Source organism: Doryrhamphus excisus, linkage group LG18 (genome assembly GCF_037039965.1).
Source record: "Doryrhamphus excisus strain RoL-2023G ecotype Guam linkage group LG18, RoL_Dexc_Guam_v1.1, whole genome shotgun sequence".
NCBI lineage: Eukaryota > Metazoa > Chordata > Actinopteri > Syngnathiformes > Syngnathidae > Doryrhamphus > Doryrhamphus excisus.
The window spans coordinates 8,945,728-8,964,937 of NC_136374.1; the positions used below are offsets into that span (position 1 = coordinate 8,945,728).

General features: G+C 40.3%; 1 protein-coding gene and 1 long non-coding RNA gene across 3 annotated transcripts in view; one reads left to right on the forward strand and one right to left on the reverse strand.

The window, feature by feature from the left end:
- Window positions 1–1,306: 1,306 nt before the first annotated feature.
- Window positions 1,307–10,695, reverse strand: LOC144902041 (uncharacterized). The gene is made up of 3 exons (XR_013630277.1): window positions 10,540–10,695; window positions 1,712–1,888; window positions 1,307–1,368 (listed from the first exon to the last, which is right to left on the reverse strand). It is a non-coding gene; the product is annotated as an uncharacterized LOC144902041 (long non-coding RNA).
- The window catches only part of nckap1l (NCK associated protein 1 like), a 28,560-nt gene continuing 11,088 nt past the window's right edge, over window positions 1,739–19,210 (forward strand). The window contains exons 1-22 of one of the 2 annotated variants that reach the window (XM_058055485.2): window positions 1,739–1,940; window positions 4,169–4,279; window positions 4,396–4,488; window positions 6,004–6,060; window positions 6,135–6,277; window positions 6,349–6,439; window positions 6,521–6,658; window positions 7,823–7,871; window positions 7,981–8,137; window positions 11,093–11,149; window positions 11,227–11,323; window positions 11,506–11,615; window positions 11,690–11,822; window positions 11,899–11,980; window positions 13,639–13,697; window positions 13,773–13,918; window positions 13,990–14,122; window positions 15,221–15,340; window positions 15,427–15,566; window positions 15,999–16,130; window positions 17,632–17,850; window positions 18,664–18,794. In XM_058055485.2, the coding sequence (XP_057911468.2) occupies window positions 1,851–1,940; window positions 4,169–4,279; window positions 4,396–4,488; window positions 6,004–6,060; window positions 6,135–6,277; window positions 6,349–6,439; window positions 6,521–6,658; window positions 7,823–7,871; window positions 7,981–8,137; window positions 11,093–11,149; window positions 11,227–11,323; window positions 11,506–11,615; window positions 11,690–11,822; window positions 11,899–11,980; window positions 13,639–13,697; window positions 13,773–13,918; window positions 13,990–14,122; window positions 15,221–15,340; window positions 15,427–15,566; window positions 15,999–16,130; window positions 17,632–17,850; window positions 18,664–18,794 (2,488 nt within the window). In that variant the 5' untranslated portion in view covers window positions 1,739–1,850. Of the gene's footprint in view, window positions 1,941–4,168; window positions 4,280–4,395; window positions 4,511–6,003; window positions 6,061–6,134; window positions 6,278–6,348; window positions 6,440–6,520; window positions 6,659–7,822; window positions 7,872–7,980; window positions 8,138–11,092; window positions 11,150–11,226; window positions 11,324–11,505; window positions 11,616–11,689; window positions 11,823–11,898; window positions 11,981–13,638; window positions 13,698–13,772; window positions 13,919–13,989; window positions 14,123–15,220; window positions 15,341–15,426; window positions 15,567–15,998; window positions 16,131–17,631; window positions 17,851–18,663; window positions 18,795–19,210 lie in introns of those variants that run through there. The other variant, XM_058055486.2, reaches the window with a different exon arrangement.

Genomic DNA, 19,210 nt, shown 5'->3' on the forward strand with positions numbered 1-19,210 from the left:
AGCCGTGCACAAAAAAAAATAATGGTTAAAATTCGTAATTATCATGATAACTTTGACAGCCCTATATAGTACAATATTTATGTTAGTTTAACTTATGTACGGTGGTATATATGACAAATAATAACTTCAATAAGTCATAAAAAGAGTAACAAACCTAATCGTTTTACAATGAAAGGTGTCTAATATGTAAAACAGGTCTGGTTATGTAGCATTATTTCGACTTCCCCGTGTGCTATTTTGCCAGCACTCTTCTGACATCTGGACTCCAGGCAGGGTTGGAAGCATTTCCCAAACCCTTCCTCTGTCATTAGCATTTGGCTGCAACGTCAGGAAAACCTTGACTACTTTATACTAGAAATATAGTGAAATAAGTGACACCATCCCTCACAACAGTGGTCCAACTAATCATATTCATATGCAACACTTTATAGCACATTTCCACAGTCAGCTTGAAACAAAAAAAAAAAACACAAGAGGAGTTTAGGGGAAAAAACAGAAAGTGACACTTGGCTGTTGAATTAGCTTTGGACTTTTCTTGTTTACGTGATGAAGACAGAAGTCGCAATAACTAAGCCAATGTGTTAAATATAGACCAGGAACTACAGGTTTCTTTAGATCAATCTTTCCCAAATTTTATTATCACATTTAAAAATTTGTTGTGGCACACCACCAAATAAAAACGTAATAAAAAGTATGTGTACCAAAATAACAATTAGGTGAATGATGTACCTTCTTCTAATGGAAGAGCATTTAATTGCCTGTATCAAATGTATAATGTGTGCCCAGCAGACAATTTTAGGATGCATTTTTCAATGAAATTAACTGCTGGTCTAATTACGACCACCGGATGGCGCTGTAGTAATTGTGTTAAGCAAGCAAACGGTTTATACCAGCACAGAGCAAGTAAAGTACACCCAGCCGCTTGTGTTTTACCCACGTAAACGTCATCGACTATGGCCGAGTGGTTTGCACAGCTAGGAGACCTGAGTTCAATTCCACCCTCGGCCATCTCTATGTGGAGTTTGCATGTTCTCCCCGTGAATGCGTGGGTTTTCTCCGGGTACTCCGGTTTCCTCCCACATTCCAAAAACATGCTAGGTTAATTGGTGACTCCAAATTGTCCATAGGTATGAATGTGAGTGTGAATGGTTGTTTGTCTATATGTGTCCTGTGATTGGCTGGCAACCATTCCAGGGTGTATCCTGCCTCTCGCCCAAAGACAGCTGGGATAGGCTCCAGAATACCCGCGACCCTTGTGAGGATAAGCGGTGTAGAAAATGGATGGATGGTCACATTTGTTGGTCTTTACCTGTTGGTAGGGCTGATTCTTCTCCGTAGCTTCCACAAACAGTGACTCACTGACACAGACTGGAAGGGAAAAAAAAGAAAAAATGTGACGACATTTAAATGAAGAACTACAGATTTGTTCATTCCAAATAATTGTCACTGTCTATTGTACTTTTGTCACATCATAATTGAGCCCTCAGACGTCGGTGCTGCAACTTAAGTTGATAAATTCTGCCATCTTGTGGTCAAAAGAGAAAAAATGTTCAAAAAGTTTAAAATGTGGTAGCTTCTCTAAGAAATGCAGTGTAACTATCATACACATCAATTCTTCTATTCATGTCTTCTTGTTGACATGTGGATCATTACAACAACCCCCCCCCCCCCCCACACACACACATACACAGTAACTCCAAACTCCACCTACCACAACCACAAGCGCCCCATGTGACCCATCAGCGGCAGGGGTGAGGCCTCGGGTGCACTTGTTTTCAAAGGTTGAGTTTCCTCAGTACCAGGAGGACAAGGCTTTCACGGAGAAACAGGTGAAGCGTGGCGTTGACAACATGGACTACCATCAGAAACTGGCGGAAAAACTCACCATCTTAAATGAGAGAGGCAACGGGGTGCGGATACGCATGAACTACATTAAGAAGGTGAGGGATAAGAAATAAGGAACTTAGCTATGACTTATGTCACATGCTGTTCAGTGGTGATCATCTCAGAGATACATACACACAATAAATAAGTTCCACTGTATTATCTTAAATTACATGATAATACATAATGCAGAAAGATAGTGTTTAATGTACAAAATAAACATATTGTCTGTGTAACACTTCAATTGTGCACCTAAAATATGTATATCAGTTATTGAGGTTCACCTAATGAAACCCAATCACAATGTTTCATGAAGCATTTCAAGTCAATATAAATACAAATATTACGAGTGACCGTGCTTGTCGTGTAATACACTTCCTGTCTTAAACTTGTACTCAAACTAAGAGGAAGTGCCACCAGGAAGTCGGTCTCTGCTGTCAGTCAACACAAGTTTCAGTACTCTGAAACAGTCACAAATGCCAAAAAAAAAAAACTAAATAAAAAAAGTCCAACTTTTTGTTGTGAGCAGCACTGCACTCTTGGGCCTGACACGCCACATTATGCATTTCTGGCTGAGACTGTCAGGAAGTGACACAAAGTGCAAATGATGTTGGAGAATTTTCCTATTTTTAGACATAATTAACCTTCACCAGGGAGTGTGCAAACTTTATTTTCAGCCTGAATTCATTTCATTTGGGAGCCAGTCATTTCACACAGTGACTGTGTAGCCATGCAGAAGGACACTCACTATCCAGCTCAAGGTCCCCTTCATGGTTGTTTACTAAAAAAAGAAAAGGTTATGTTCAATATGGTAGAGCCATGATTCTCAGGCTTTTCACTCCAAGTACCGCAAATTGACAGATTTTTGGTCATTTAAAATGATCAGAAAACACATCTCATTCACCCAAAGTCAGTAATCATTTATAATACAAGAAAAATGTACAGCATACATGTACTACTGTTTTAAAAAAAAGCCCACATTTTTACATGTTTATGTCTTCATGCTTTGCTGGTTGAGGCAGGGGGATTGAGCTCTTTGTCAGAAATTGACATTTTTATGGGCTTTTTACTCGCATTAATATGTCAGGAAAAGAAAATGTATTGTAAATCGAATTCAATTTCAGGAACTGAAATCAATAGTGTGTTTCTACAGTTATTTTGCAATGTGGTACCAAGGGATTTAAGACCACCGCTACTATGCCACAATTATTGCAAACCATCCATAATATAAAAAAAAGGCAAATGCACAAACAATGGCATTACAGAATTGGGGAAAAATACAATTATTACTAAAGCAACAAATTTAACTGGCTCTTTAATCTTCAAATACAAACTTAAAAATCGAGACCTATACACTACAACATCATCTGAAGCAGTTCAGAGTCAATATTTATCAAATAACATGACAGAAACACCCATCCATTCATTTTTTTATACCGCTTATCCTCACGAGGGTCGCAAATATGATGGAACCTATAGCACATATAGGCAAATAGTCATTCAAATCCACGCACGTACAGGGAGAACACGCTAACTCCACACAGAGATGTCCAAGCGGAGATTCAAACCCAGATCTTCCCGTTTGGCCTACATGCTAACCACTCGTCCAATCACAAAAACATTTTAAAAAAATTAATAAAATACATGACACTCACTGGGAAGTGGAGAACAAATCCTTTCCCAGGGTGACAAATATAAAATATATACATAAACTAATTTACCTGTATTGTAATGTAATGATGAACAACCCAGTTTCTGCCTCCTCTCTTCATGTTAGAACAAGATCATTTAAGTGCTGCACTGTTCATGTGAAGAGGCGTTCAAGCGCACTGCGTAACCATGATTTTTAGATGGGGGAATGTTGATGTTACTGTAAGTGTTCTTACAACCCCATTGCGAATCATTTAAGTGATGTGGGCCGGTACTCCTGATTCTGAGGGTCCTGGGCAGATTACATTGACATGGCAAATTAAATCTGATTGGTCAAGAAAATCTAGTATACACATAAAAATACTCAAAAGTGACACCTACCAAATGAAGATAATAGACTGTTTGGAATAAATATGAATAATATGATTGTGTAAATGTAGATTGGTGCTTCTGCTATTGTTTAGGCCAGCAGAGAAGGCCTAGACCCCCTTGTAAAATAAATTTGTCTACTATATGGAACTGACATTCGAATTGAGGACAAAAAAATGGATGTACGTTTGTGGATGTGTAGCTCATATTGCTAGCTATGGTTAGCATCACAGTCATCCTGAAAATGGCAAATTTTGCTTTGCAGTTGTGTGCAGATGTCAAGATGCGGCCAGCCATCCTTACGGATAAATCAATGGAATCTGCCATCAAATATATCAACAAAAAGTTCCCAAACATTGATTTCAGAGGAAACATAGTAAGTATTCCACTGTTGCTATGATGGGATGTTATTTGGGAACCTTGTCCAAATATCCAACGACAACAGCAAGATTAGAAATCCCACATTTAAAAAATTGTTGTTCTTCATTGTAGCAAAACCTGACTGCCATCCAGCGGCAAAAGTCTGACGTGATGGAAGCCACAACAAGCTACTACGACTCTTTTCTGGATGTCATAGAGTTCAGGGTAATTGGTGGTTTTCTTCATGGTCATGGTTCATGCATAACAAGTTACATTAATGAACATCACATATTTACACTTGCATAATTCAACATGTCCGCAAAGGAGTAGGAATAAACAGAGCTTTATTTATCCTACCCCTTCTCCATGCCTCAGCAGTTACTGATAATATAGTTTGTTCAAATGTTTGCATTTTCGAGATATTTTATTCAGAGGTGAAAGAAAAGGAAAATCAAATACGTTAAATTGTCATGATGAGATGCAGAGAGGCAATGTCCGTGTACCAAAATCTATTACAAGAGTATCCAACAAAAGGTACAGTATAAAATTCGAAACACAAAAAGTACAGCAAAAACTAGCTATGAGAAAAGCAGCACAAAAATGCAAGTACAAATTAAAGACACTGATGAGAACTAAGCAGGATACAAAAAGGAAAAGTACAAACCAAGCAGGGAAACTTGAGATACAGTTAATGTAGACCAGAAAACTAAGAAACAATGTGAAACACGCGAGGCAGGGAAGAGCAGAAAGTAGGCGTGGCTCAGGAAACAATCTGGCAACAGGAAGGTGACTATGAGTAGTCAGCAGTCAGCAGTGTGCGACAAGAAATGACAAACATGGCGCAGCAAAGCAGCTCCACAGCTCATAACATAAATAAAACAAAATAAAGTAATTAAAATTTATTTTAAGTAAACAAGAAATTAAAAAGATTAAAATAAATATATAAATAATAAATTTAGGAGTAAATTAACGAACCGTCAGGGACTCTCAAGTGGTGGGTTGGAGACCAAAAACGGGTAGCGGGTATAAATAAATACAGGATATAGTAATAAGTTATTAAAATGTGATAAACAAGTAAAATCAGGATAAATTATAGGACAAATGATATCAGACATTATGGTTAACAGCATTTGTCTTCGTCCATATTTATGTGAACCCACATGTTTGTACTTTTTCTTCAATTGGCTCATATCATTGCTAGCTCAATCTATTCCACAATTTAACTCCAAAAACTGATATAATTACTTATTGTTAGTTTGCATAGAGGTGTTTTAATTGTTGTTGTTTTCCTCTGCTATGTCTACTTATATTATGCTACTTTTTTTGTTTCATATCCACCAAATTATATACTTTATAATGAAACAATTATTTGGTGCAAAGTGTTATTATTAAGAATGGAAACAAAAATTGAATGATTGTCACCTTCCTGTCTACCATCTAATCATTATCCAGTATCACATTTGCATATAGATTGGATTATTATTCTGACATAGAAAACAGTTGATTTTCCTCCAATCTGCTCGCTGGGGTTTGGTCCACTTTGTTATACTTCCATAGACATTTGCATGATGGAGGTTGCGTCCAGGTGGATGCATCATCTGTATTTATGAGCTGATGTCCATTACTCAATCACAATGATGAATTTAAGCAGTCTTCTTTTTGGGATGAAATAATATGCCGCTGACAACTGATGCCCATGTTATCATTGTGTTTTTTTAATTAAATTCCAATCTACTTCAGGACCATGTCTATGAGTTGCTGAACACCATAGATGCCTGCCAGTGCTTCTTTGATATTGTAAGTTCTTCTTATTGTGCTGGATGGGCCTTTTAGTTATAAGAATGACTGAGTGTTGTAATTGTGAATTTTAGGCGGTAAACTTTGACTTTACTAAGAGCTACTTGGACCTGATCATCACTTATGCCTCAGTTATCATCACCCTCGCTCGCATCGATGACAAAAAGGCTCTGGTGGGCATGTTCAACTGTGCTCATGAGATGACGAAGGGCAATAGGTGAGTCTGACTTACAGAGTTGCTTCTTCTTCTTGTGACTAATGATTTACATTCTTTACTTTGTCCTGAAGTGACCCTTCCTACCCACGTCTCAGCCAAATGTTTGTGGAATACGAGCATCCCTGGAAAAAGCTCACTGAGGAGTTTGGACCTCACACCAGGGTGAGGACGGTTTGGAAGAGACTAACGTTCATGGTCTTGCACGGTGAATGTTAACCTCCGTGGGTGTGTGCTCCTCCACAGTCAGTGACGGCAGCACTGTTGTCTCTGAGAGTGATCTACCCACGGAGGAACCTACCAGCCGAACAGTGGCGGAGTGCCCAGCTCCTCAGTCTGCTCAGTGCTCCGGCCACAATGTTGGATCCGGCCTGCTGTGACACTGTGAGTCTGGTACCTACTGTATAGACTATACTCTTGAGTAAAACCTGTTGTATGTGCCCAAATGGTTACTTTCATATAAAGTGGATGAGCAGATGTAGGTAGGCAGATGGGTGAGTGGTGGGTGGTTGGGTGGATGGATTGAGGGATGGAGGGATTGGCAGGAAAGCAGATACTTAGGTAGACCAGTCGATGGATGGATAGAGGTATGCGAATGGGGTTGGTAGAAGGTAGTTGGGTGGATGATGGATGGATGGAGGGATTGGCAGGAATGCAGATATGTACATTAGGTGGGTAGATTGGTCACTGGATGAATCGGTGGATGGATAGAGGGATGTTAGAAAGGCGGTTGGGGTCGGTATGTAGTTAGGTGGATGATGAATGGATGGATGGATGGATGCAGGGATTGGCAGGAAAGTGAGAAGCTCTCACAAGAAAAAACCTCGGTGACCCCTACTATAGCCAGTCGTCCATTTAACTGTATGCCTGTGATCAGTATCGGTATCGGGCGATTTGACTCATGAATTATCTGTATTGGCAGCATAAAACCCTGATTGGAACAGTCCTAGGTACTTTTCCTAGGACAGACCGATGGTAGAATAGGTCGGTAGGTAGGTGAATGGTTGATGTAAATGTAGATGTAAATGATCATGGACATTTGACTTGTGTTACTAATTCTCCATCTTCACCATGATTCACCTCTGCCTTCTCTAAGTTGTGTTCCTATCACTGCAACCCTCTTCCATCCATGACTGTGGGCATCTGTTGAACTTTTTACGCCTCTTCAAATACTGCTTTCTATTACCACTATTTTTATTTCTGCTTCTATTTTATGTGATGTTCTGCGTCCCTGCAGCCTTTCTCTTATAAGAAGCACTGTTTGTTTGTCAATGGGCACCCCCAGGCACACTGTTTATACAGTATTTGCTATAAAATACAATACATTAGAAGACCCCACGACACGCTCCTTGGGCTCCTTCAAATCTAATGATTTGAATGTGACAGTGGAGTCGATGAAAATATGGATTTGCAGGCTATAAACAACACAATTCAATTGTTCAAAAGTGTCTTTGTTTTGTATGCATGGGAGTCTGTCATAATCCATCATGGTTGACAGTTAATAAGCCTGATGATGCCCCAACCCACACCCCCCTTGTCTCCCCACAGATGGCATGCGAATATCTGCCTTTGGAGGTAATGGAGCGCTGGATCATCAGTAAGTAACAAATTTCATTAGTGTCATTCTTTGGAGGTGTGACGGTCTGGTACCATTTGTCTAAATATCATCCAGTGCTGAATCCAGAGCCACTCTCTTGTCCCTGCAGTCGGCTTCCTCTTGTGCCACAGCAGCCTGAATAGCAACCAAGCTTCCCAGGAGCTGTGGAAAATGGCTCTGCGGAGCGGCCTGTACATCACCCTCACCAGAGATGAGCTGCTCAGCATACACAAAGTCTCTGAAGACCTCTTTGACAGCATCAAAGGGTATGGAAGCTTGCCTGCAGTAATACAGTACACACTACTGCTATGCTCTCCCTTTATACTCTCCTCCATAAGAAAATGTATTTTTACGTCTTCGTCTTCTTGTTTTAGTGTTTTCAGTTGTAAAGCAAAAGACCAAAATGGATTTGAGCAAAATGCAGCGCTGATCAAACAGTGGGTGGACAGAGCGGGGGTTCAGGGGGACCATGGGAGGCAGCAGAACTTGCAGTACTCGGTTTTGTCCACAGTAACACAGATATTTTCAAAAACGTCCACCCCGGTTCACAAAAAAACATCCACCCCGCCTGTCATGCATCAATCAGAAGCCTGAAAAATCAGCTCCAGCTGTCTAGTCTACCATTATACCATCTCTGTTCATCAATAGAGTGTGATAATAGATGCACAAAGACGTGTACATTATCATGTTTACACAGAGCCCAGGAAACCACAGCAAGTCATCCACAGCAATAAATTAAACCAACACCCGTAAGTCAATATGCATAGTCTGTTTTGCACATTCTTAGGACAGAAACAAAAAAGCTCAGTTTTATCTGTCATACAGTACATATACGTACATGCTGAAGCCGAAGTTTTTAAAAATCCCCTCCCTGGCCGAAGTTTTCCAAAAGCTCAGTTTTTAAGCACAAAACTTGTGTGTGGGCGAACGGCCAAAAGGCATATGACGAACAGCCTCTCGCCCAAAGTCAGCTGGGATAGGCTCCAGTGAGGATAAGCCGCTTATAATCTCGATGGATGGGTGGATCTGTGTGAACTGGTGGGAAACAGTATTTCGCCACAATATCACTATTTTTATCCAAAGTACTGCATTCACTACCACAAGCAATGTTTTCCAACTGACTTTATATCACCAGCCAAAACAGAAAGTACCGGCAGTGACTAATTGACAAGCCTGGTACAATTGTCTATGTTACGAAACAAGTTTAAGATTGCAACGTATTGAGAGGGCTGCTGTGCAGGTGTACCTAATGTTGTGGCCAGTTACTGTCTGTGTGCTGCCAACTGAAAATTATGCAGGTAGCAGGCATGTTGACTTCATGGAATAATACAAAAGTACATTTCAAGGAAAAAAGGGGTCATGTTGCATAAGTGACTGGCACAACACAAGCCTGCTGCACGGCGCTGTCTTGCAAATGCACCGTGTATGTGTACAAATTTACCAAGTAACTTTAGATACAAACAAAAATAGAGGCAAGCTGAGGAAAACCTAATAAAACCGAAGCAGTGGGCAAGGCCACAGAAGCCGTCTTCAACTTGCCAATTGCACCGTGTATCTGAATGAGGCACACCTCAGCTCCATTGTGGCTGCAGCCTGCAGAGTCGGTCTCGGGCAGGGGTCGCCAACCCAAAATATTGAAAGAGCCATATTGGACCAAAAAAACAAAAAACAAATATGTCTGGAGCCGCAAAAAATTAAAAGCCTTATATAAGCCTTCTCATGAAGACAACACATGCTGTATGTATCTATATTAGCCTACTATCAAAATGAGTAGAGTAAATATTAAATGTCAATGTCAAGTTGGCTACAAATACATAATGAGCCTTCATGATTACATGTTTATTTTCCCTGCAGCTATCCTGTAGGAAATGACGCATCATGTGACTACTCTGTTGTACGATGCCGCCTTAAGTTTAACTTGATTACAATATTAATAAATTATGTTTCATTGCTTTAATGAAATTAAAGAAATGCAATCAAGAAATCCGATTTTTGTTGGTTTTTTTCATTTTTATTTTGAGGATTCGAAAAAAATTACAGCAAAATGGAACGTGCATAACGTGCCCCTCTGGGCGACAGAGTGTAATAAAACGCAGCCTGCATTTATAGCAATAAAACAGCAGTCTTTTGAAAAGTATATAAAATGAAATTAATACAGTTTAAGTTTCTGTGCAAATGCCAAGCAAGTCGGTGCAAGGGTAAAACGCAGCATGTCCTCTTCTCTTTTGGCACGCACCCGACGTAGCTATCCTCGTGTTAACTTGTTCGGTAGGTGGATAGATTAATCTATTTATGAAGTATCTACTTAACCAACGTAACTATCCTTGCGTTAACTTGTCAGTGTTATTCAGCTCCGAACCGTAGTAAGGGCGAGCTGACTTCAACAGAGAAGGAAAATGTTACTTGTTTCTTCCAACCAACTTTATTTTAACATTCCAGCCCCAAGGCATTTCACACCGGACGAACTTCCTGGTTCAAAGGTCATGCAACTTCACCCTACATAGCTGTCCTAGGCAAATGCCTGTAACACTCGGACCCGAGCAACAAAACAAAATAATATTCATTCCAAGTGTCATTCCAAATATATACTGACGAAAATCAGAAATTACTTTATAAAAACAGCCACTTTCTTACTAAATATGTGTCTATGACAGGATTGTGGTCTTACCATTTAATGTGACGTCTGTGTTCGGACATGACTGGTCAGCTTCCCCACATCTGGCATGTAAGATGAATGCAAATGATTCGGTCCAAGAAACGTTTAATCCTCTGTTCACCTCAGTTATTTTTCTCTTTTTCCCTTTGGGATCCATGGCCCATCGCACAGCCGGTTTGTTTACAACGGCCACCTGCCTGGCATCCCGCCATACTGATGGAAACGTGTGTCGCAGGCTATGACGAAAATCTTCGTTGACAGAAATGTTGACATTTAATATTTACTCTACTCATTTTTACAGTATTGGAAAATGTTAAGAATGTTTGTGTCATGGTTGTCCTCCTACAGAAACCATATGAAAACAAGAAAAAAATTCCCTCCCCCTTTTTATATTGTCAAATATTTTTCTAAAAGCCCCAGGGAGCCACTAGGGCGGCGCTAAAGAGCCGAATGCGACTCTCAAGCCACGGGTTGCCGACCCCCGGTCTAGGGAGTAGTGGTCGCTGTGTGTGACTGGCTAGACATTCCCTTGCTGTCATTAATTTCAAAATAACATATTTTTCAGATACGGCAAGCGTATTGCAGACATCAAGGAGTGCCGTGATCACGTCTTAGCTAACAGGTAGAACGCTACATTTTTTGGCACACAAATTAAAATATATAAAGTATAACTTTACCTTAATGCTATAATATTGCCAGTGGGGTACTACACCGAGAGAGGAGACACTTCCTTAGAGGAGCCATGAAGGAATTAGTGATGGTCCTGGAAGATGAACCAGGGCTGCTGGGGCCAAAGGTAAAATATATAGATTATACATTGTATAAAAATGTGATTTAGACTGTGTAGTGGACAAAAGTATTGGTACGCCTGCCCATCACACATAGATGTATTATGCAGACATACATTGTCCCAATACTTTTATAAATTGTGCCCCAGATTCACACAATATAACATTTTACTCACCTTCACTTTTTAAGGCTCTCTTTGTCTTCATGGCCCTAACCTTCTCCCGTGACGAAGTCTTGTGGCTGGTACGACACTCTGAGAACATGCCTAAAATAAAAACACCCGAGGACTACGTTGACAAGTACATAATATTGCACAATCAAAACAAATGGTAACACCTTTGTGTTGAAAAATCTATCTGGCTGATTTTTCAAGTCAGATGGCGGAGTTGCTCTTCCACATGGAGAGACTGAGAGGACTCATGAGAAAATACAACAACGTCGTCCAACGTTACCACATCCAGTACCTGGCTCAGTTTGATGCCCTGGTTCTCAATGACACCATACAGGTATACACTGGATCAATGTATATCATAGAACAACATGATTACTCTTTAGAGGTAAACAATTCTTCCCTCCTCACAGAACATGCACGTGTGTCCAGAGGAGGAATCAGTTCTGCTGAGTTCATTTGTTTCAACCCTTTCTGTGCTCTCAGTGAAACAAGGTAATGGCAGCATTGACCTAAATATAAGATGACCCCGCTTTTTAAGACATAATGTTTTGGTTTTTTTTTCATAATGTTGTCTGTATGACTGAAATAACAAAAGCCCTTAGAAATGTCTATTTTTGAAATGCTGCTCCAATATAAAATGTGTAGGTACTCACCTGTAAGGAATGATAATATAAGATGACTGATAACTGAACAGTACAGTAACATGAGTCTACATAATCCACATTCCTTGTCAGTAACAATTTACCATAATGTAGTATTAACTTGTGTGCACCTTGAGCAAGTTTTCACACTGGATTGACTGTCAAAGCCAGTGCCTCCTATATCGGAGTGGGGGCACCATAGTACTGTATACTATGGTGCGTTCGAGGACTACCGAACAAAGTGCAAAATTTCAACACTTATCACAACGACAATGTTTGCTAGCAAGGAGGAGGAGTGATGTCAGTAAAAACATGCTGCAGCTGAGTACAACATATGTCAAGTTTACTGTGGTGGCACAGAACCGGGGCAGTTTAATACAACAAACCTTATTGTGCATAAGAAGCGGCATCGCATGGGAAGCTCACCAGTGAGTGGCCGAGCTGCCACTACATTATGGATAAAAAAAGTTGCAGACTATTGCTCTCTGTTTGAGTAATATCACTTGATTAGGCCTTTTCTAACTAAATAATAAAAGTATGTGTGATTGGTGTTGATATCGGATCAAACTCGGTCGGCCGATCAGAAATGAAAAAGAGGCACCTCTAATTGTGGTACATGTATGCTCAACTGCAGTAGCCGAGCGGTTAGCATGTTGGCCACACATCGTGAAGGGTTCAACCTGGGTTCAATTCTCCGCTTTATTTTCTCCGGTTTCCTCCCACATTCCAAAAACATGCTAAGTTAATTGGTGACTCCAAATTGTCCATAGGTATGAATGTGAGTGTGAATGGTTGTTTGTCTATATGTGCCCTGTGATTGGCCGGTAATTGACGGTGTGAACATGACATCAGCAAAGAATGTAGAGTTTCTGATTGACCGTTATCTTCCACGATACAATATACATTTAATTTACTGTTATAATTGGGAGGTTTGTTCAATGACATTCAAATTGTTCTTTGAAGGTTAATTACTTGAAAATTAAGATGAACGTAAAAATATCATTTGCATAATAATTTGGAACACAGTGTATGTACCCTGCGATTGACTCCATGCCCAGTCCAGGGTGTACTCCTTATCTCACCCAAATCAACTGGGATATCATTTATTATATTTATGCCTTATTTGGCAAAATATTTAAGCATGACATAAAATACAATAAGGTGGATTCTCGTCCATTAAGTATTGAACATTCATGATCATGCAAATTAGCTGATTTTTGGGAGAAAAATAGAACCTTTTTACCCATGGGAAACACATCTCATTCACCTTAAGTCTGTAATAATGCATAAATATGGGCTAATACAGATAAAATGTGCAATATACATGTACAAATATACATGTAGCACTATTAAAAATACAATTCTTAAATGATTACGGCTTTTTGCTTCACGGTAACGAAAGCAAGCTGTGTGTCAAAAATAAACACACAAGGGTTCTATTGTGAACCAAGACTTGCAAATGTGTAGTTCATGAATAATGCTAATGATGGTTTTCAATTGAATTTACAGTGGAGAACAAAGAGGAGTTTGATTTCAGGGCTGTGAGATTGGACTGGCTGAGGCTGCAGGTACAGTATGAGTGAAGTGCCACGTGAGGAATCTGTGTGAGTTTGTTAATTGTGTCTTCATGTTGTGTCTTATAGGCCTACACAAGTGTGAACAAGGCCCCATTGTTTATAAAGGACTACCCAGACTTAGCAAAAGTCATGAACATGATCCAGTTTCACACCAAGATGATGGACGGAATTGAAGAACTCCTGCAGGAGACGTCAGATGTGTCTGTTCTCTGGCAAGTTCACTCTTTACTAATTCACTTTTGGCTCTTCTGCTTTACTGACAGTTTGCATTTGGGCTAATTAGTTTCTTCCCACGAGTATTTGAGAGGATGTTTCACCAGAGCAGCGAGGAAATGACTATGAAGAGGTACCTGATGGCCTTCCCTTCTGTTTGCTCCCACTTCAATCAGTGTGGACACCCTCTCTGTCCTGAAGAGGTCAGTGTTCACTCAACCAGTAAAATGTCATCCTCTTTGGATCATTGACACGTCTGTTCACGTAGAAATTATATAATGTTTGTGATTTTGGCAATCAAACAAGATTATTTAAAGTGATCATCATCTCCTGCTGTAGTTTACGACAGAACATCACCCAAAATGAGAACACAAAGAGTTCCACAAGGCTTTCTACTTTGACCTTTTTGATTTCTTTTTGATTTAAGTGAAACCAATGGGAATAGACTTGTACCAGGGATCACTAACTGGTGTCCAGTCCAGACACCGTCCAATACAGACTCATTCATTCATTTTCTATCGCTTATCCTCACGAGGGTTGCCAGCTGTCTTCGGGCGAGAGGCGTGGTACACCCTGGACTGGTCGCCAGCCAATCACAGGGCACATATAGACAAACAACCATTCACACTTACATTCATACCTATGGAGTCGCCAATTAACTAATTTTTGGGAATGTGGGAGGAAACCGGAGTACCCGGAGAAAACCCACGAATGCACGGGGAGAACATGCAAACTCCACACAGAGATGGCCAAGGGTGGGATTGAACCCCGGTCTCCTAGCTGTGAGGTCTGCGCACTAACCACACGACCACCGTGCAGCCCCAATACGGACTAGTAGTCAATAAATTATCTTTTTTTTTGCTTTGATGGAGCTCTTTTACTTTGAATGGCACATCTTCTTGTTGATAACCACCATTGCAGTACAGTTTACATTTTGTTTATGCTACGTTCACACCGACGCCGAATCGATGGCGAATTAAATCGGCGAGCAAAGCGGCGACAAAGCATAACAAAGCTTATGAAAGCGTAAAGACCGTAATACAACGTAAGAAAGGTGAGTTTTATGTTTGCCTTAGCTGTACCTTCTAACCACCTTAGTTAATTTGGAATGTGGACCTTTTGATCCATGGCCCATCTTTTCTTAATTAATTTATTTTAACTTGATCAAACCAACCCGCCTCCATGTCCTTGCATCTTGAGGTAAACCAAATACACAAATACAAAATTGTGTAAAATGTGTGTTTCTTCACTTCATTCTGAATGTATTCAAAGACACATTCAGCACTTGTTTGTGTGTCCAGGAGGAGGCGATAGAGAAGAGGAGTCTGCGCCTTTGTGTGACCTTCCTGGAGCACATAGCCAAGCAGACCAGTACTGTTATGTTGGAGATATGTGCTGAGCAGTGCAAACTCAATGAGCAGGTTTGGGCCAATACACAAAGCAATACACCTATTGGATACAATAAATACTACTGTCTTATTAAAACCATGGACATAATGTTCTGTAGTTGCAGCCCAAACACTGTGCAGAAACCATCAGTGCAGCTCGCCACAGAAAGCAAAAGAAAGCCGTGCCAAAGAAAGGAGAAGTCCACAAAGAAAAACCAGGAGCTGAAAGCCTGAGGAAAGACCGCACCATCACCACCAAGTCAGATTTATTCTTAATTACTTTTGTGATGCACTTTGAATTATGTCGGGTTAATTCTGGAGACATATTTAATCCCTGTTGGACTTCAAAAGGGGGGCTGTAATTAACAAGCAGAACTGTAGAATTAATTTCTTTCTAGAATGGTGTTTCATTTATTACATTAGAGTTACATGAATAATAAACTACTGTTTCATCTTCTCTAAAAACAGTATTTACAAACAGTAGTTATAAAACTTATGTAGGTTTTGTGTTTGTGTTACATAGTTACATAGTTAATAAAGTAGTTGAGTCGACTGCATAGTTGATTTTTAATGAATACTTAGCTCTATATTGATATTGTATTGACATCATTCTTGTAAAGCCATAAACCACTTCCACATCATCCCCATATTAGTCCTAAACTCTTGCATCCTGTCTTTGTGTGGGTTCCAGTGTGGACAAGATGCACCTGATGCTGACTGAGATTTGCTCCTCCTACAGCCTGTGTAGTGACATCATGGTGTACAACCACATCGTCCTTCCCACAGAGTTCCTGCTGTCTTATCTGGAGATACGTCTGTCTGAGTATGCTGAGTGCATGGAAAAGGAAAGGGACATTGAATGTGGTCTCTGTAATGAGCCCCTAAAGGTTTACTTGAAGAGTCCCTGGGTTGACTTTGATTATTAAACACTGGAATTGTGTAAATAGTTTTTACGGGAGTTTAAGATTTTTTCAAATAAAATAAAAACAGTATAAATTAATGAATAGTATTGTAGGAGTGGGCTGCATCGTGGTTGAGTTGTTAGCATGCAGGCCTCACAGCTAGGAGACCCAAGTTCAATTCCACCCTCAGCCAGGTATGAATGTGAGTGTGAATGGTTGTTTGTCTATATGTGCCCTGTGATTGGCTGGCCACCAGTCCAGGGTGTACCCCGCCTCTCGCCTGTAGAAAGCTGGGATAGGCTCCAGCACCCCCGCAACCGTCGTGAGGAAAAGCGGTAGAAAATGAATGAATGAATGAATTGTAGGCTGCACAGTGGACGAGTGGTTTGCACGCGGGCCTCACAGCTAGGAGACCCGAGTTCAATTCCACCTTCGGCCATCTCTGTGTGGAGTTCTCCCCGTGCATGCGTGGGTTTTCTCCAGGTACTCCAGTTTCCTTCCACATTCCAAAAACATGCTAGGTTAATTGGTGACTCCAAATTGTCCATAGGTATGAATGTGAGTGTGAATGGTTGTTTGTCTATATGTGCCCTGTGATTGGCTGGCGACCAGTCCAGGGTGTACCCTACCTCTCGTCCAAAGACAGCTGGGATAGACTCCAGCATCCCCATGACCTTCGTGAGGAAAAGCGGTAGAAAATGAATGAATGAAAATAAAATCCAGTATAAATTAATGAATATTATTGAAGAAGTGGGCATAGAAAATGAATGAATGAATAATGAAGGAGTGTCTCAGGTGAGTTTTTACATAACTTCAAGTTTATTTTTGATGCGTTTACAAATCACACTTTAGATATTGACAGTAAGTTAATTGAGTGTCAAAAAGCAAAAGAGTTAAAATGATGTGATAAATGGTGTAAAAGGGAAAGCTGCAGCATCCGTGCACACCAATTGGCAGCTCATTTGGATCAATTGTCCCTCATAAACTGCCTCCTTCCTCACCATCCTCTTTAACTACCATCCTTTCCATCTACCTCCATCACCGTCCTCTTTAACTAGCATCCTCTTCAACTACCTCCACTGTCAGGCCGAGCTGCACCCACTTAGAAAGCAGGGAGGTGATCATTCATGTCGCTCCTTTACTCTGCGTCATTTCAACTGTTATTTAGATTAGTGCTTGGCACCGGGGCAACCTGATGTTTCTGTGTACGTGTTCTGCTTCATCTCCTCTCCTTTTAGCCGATGATTATCTCCCTCTTCCCCGTCACCCTAAAATTAGCAGCCTTGAGTAACACTTTGTAGTGATTTGCACCTCGATCTAGGTCAAAGTGTTGCAATGCCACAGTGGTTCATTTGATGCATACAGTATTCTGCTACCATCTGTTTGATGCTAAGTGACTTTGGGTGAAACATGTCTCAACAGGATCATCGTGAGAATGGCCAATTACAACCAGACCACCATGGAGATCGCTCGGCCTGTAGACCTCCTGGCAGGAATAAAGTCTTACACCGCCAGCCTGCACAGCCTACCTAACTACGTCAACGTGGATGTCGCCCGGCTGGTGAGGAGCGTCCTGATGCAGCAAATGCAGCCACTGGACTCCAGAGGGGCGCAGACGCTGACAAACATTTACACAAGCTGGTATGGCTGCTTTGTTTCATTGACTGCAGGATCAGCACATACCAGTACCCTAAGGCTGCATTCACACTTAATTGAAGGATTTGGTGCGGTTCATGCTGGTATTATTAATTTGATATTGTATCATGGTTTGTTTATGGTTACTATCGTTTAGAATTTTTATAAATGTTATACTATTTATGTATTTATTTTTAAAAAATGGGCTTTTTTTTCAGAAAGCACATCTCATTCACCTTTAGCCAGTAGCCATTTAAAATATGTGATACAATACATAGCAAACATGCATGTTTATTCCTCAAGCCTTGAGATTTCACACATTATTTGGCGGTCCTTGAACGTATCATAGTTGCCGTGAGACTGAAAAGGCAAGCTTACGTATAACTTTTCTGATTCTATCTGTTCATGGATCATCTTACATTATTTTTCTAGTGGTACGTACCTATACATGTTATACTTTAAATATGTTTAATATTGTGACTGGTATAGGCTCCAGCATACACCTAAGACCCTAATGAGGATAAATTAATGAATGTGCTTCATTCTTTGTGAGACATATTTAGGGCTAAAACCTGGATTGTGTTGCTAGTGAACAGTTCATAGGTAATTTTTATATTCTTCTATATAATATACATATAATATACATTTATAGAAGATGTTCTTCTTCTTTTAAAGAGACAGTACTTCCCACATATTCTGTCTTCCATCTTTTTAATTTTTGCATGATTTCTGCTGTGTCATTGTGACACTGGCCCATGTCTTTAGTCCATGTAGCGTTCACACAGTTCATACCTGCTTATGGTTTTTTATGCATTACAGGTACCTGGAGAGTCTCTTACGTCTGGCCAGCAACTCCCTTATCGTACACTCTCCCGCCATGCAGTGCTTTGTCAATCAAACGTGCGACAACGAACCCACTTTCAGAGCGGAGGAGTTCTCAGATGTGTCAGGTTAGCGGCAGAATTTCATCAAAACATTTACACTTCAGCAAGTGTAACATGTGTTTGACACCTACAACTGACTACCAACTTTTTAAAGCACATGCAGAGGTACATAAATAAAGTGGATGCTGACCACTTATGGCATTTCAAATGTAGCTACTGCCATTTTCTCAAGTTAAATAAATGAATGAAACTACATCACAGCTGCAGTTGTTCATGCCAAAGTTATTTGCCTGGGTACTAATAGACGCCTTAGCGGTTATTTACTTTTGTAGACCATGTAGCTGGCAACTAGAGACTCTGCATTTAACTGAATAGATGCCTTAATTGAAGCCTTTACATTATATGCCAATTTAAGGCAATGGACAGGAAAAGGCTTGTCCATAAAGGAAACCGCTACTACAAACTTTACTACTACCACCATA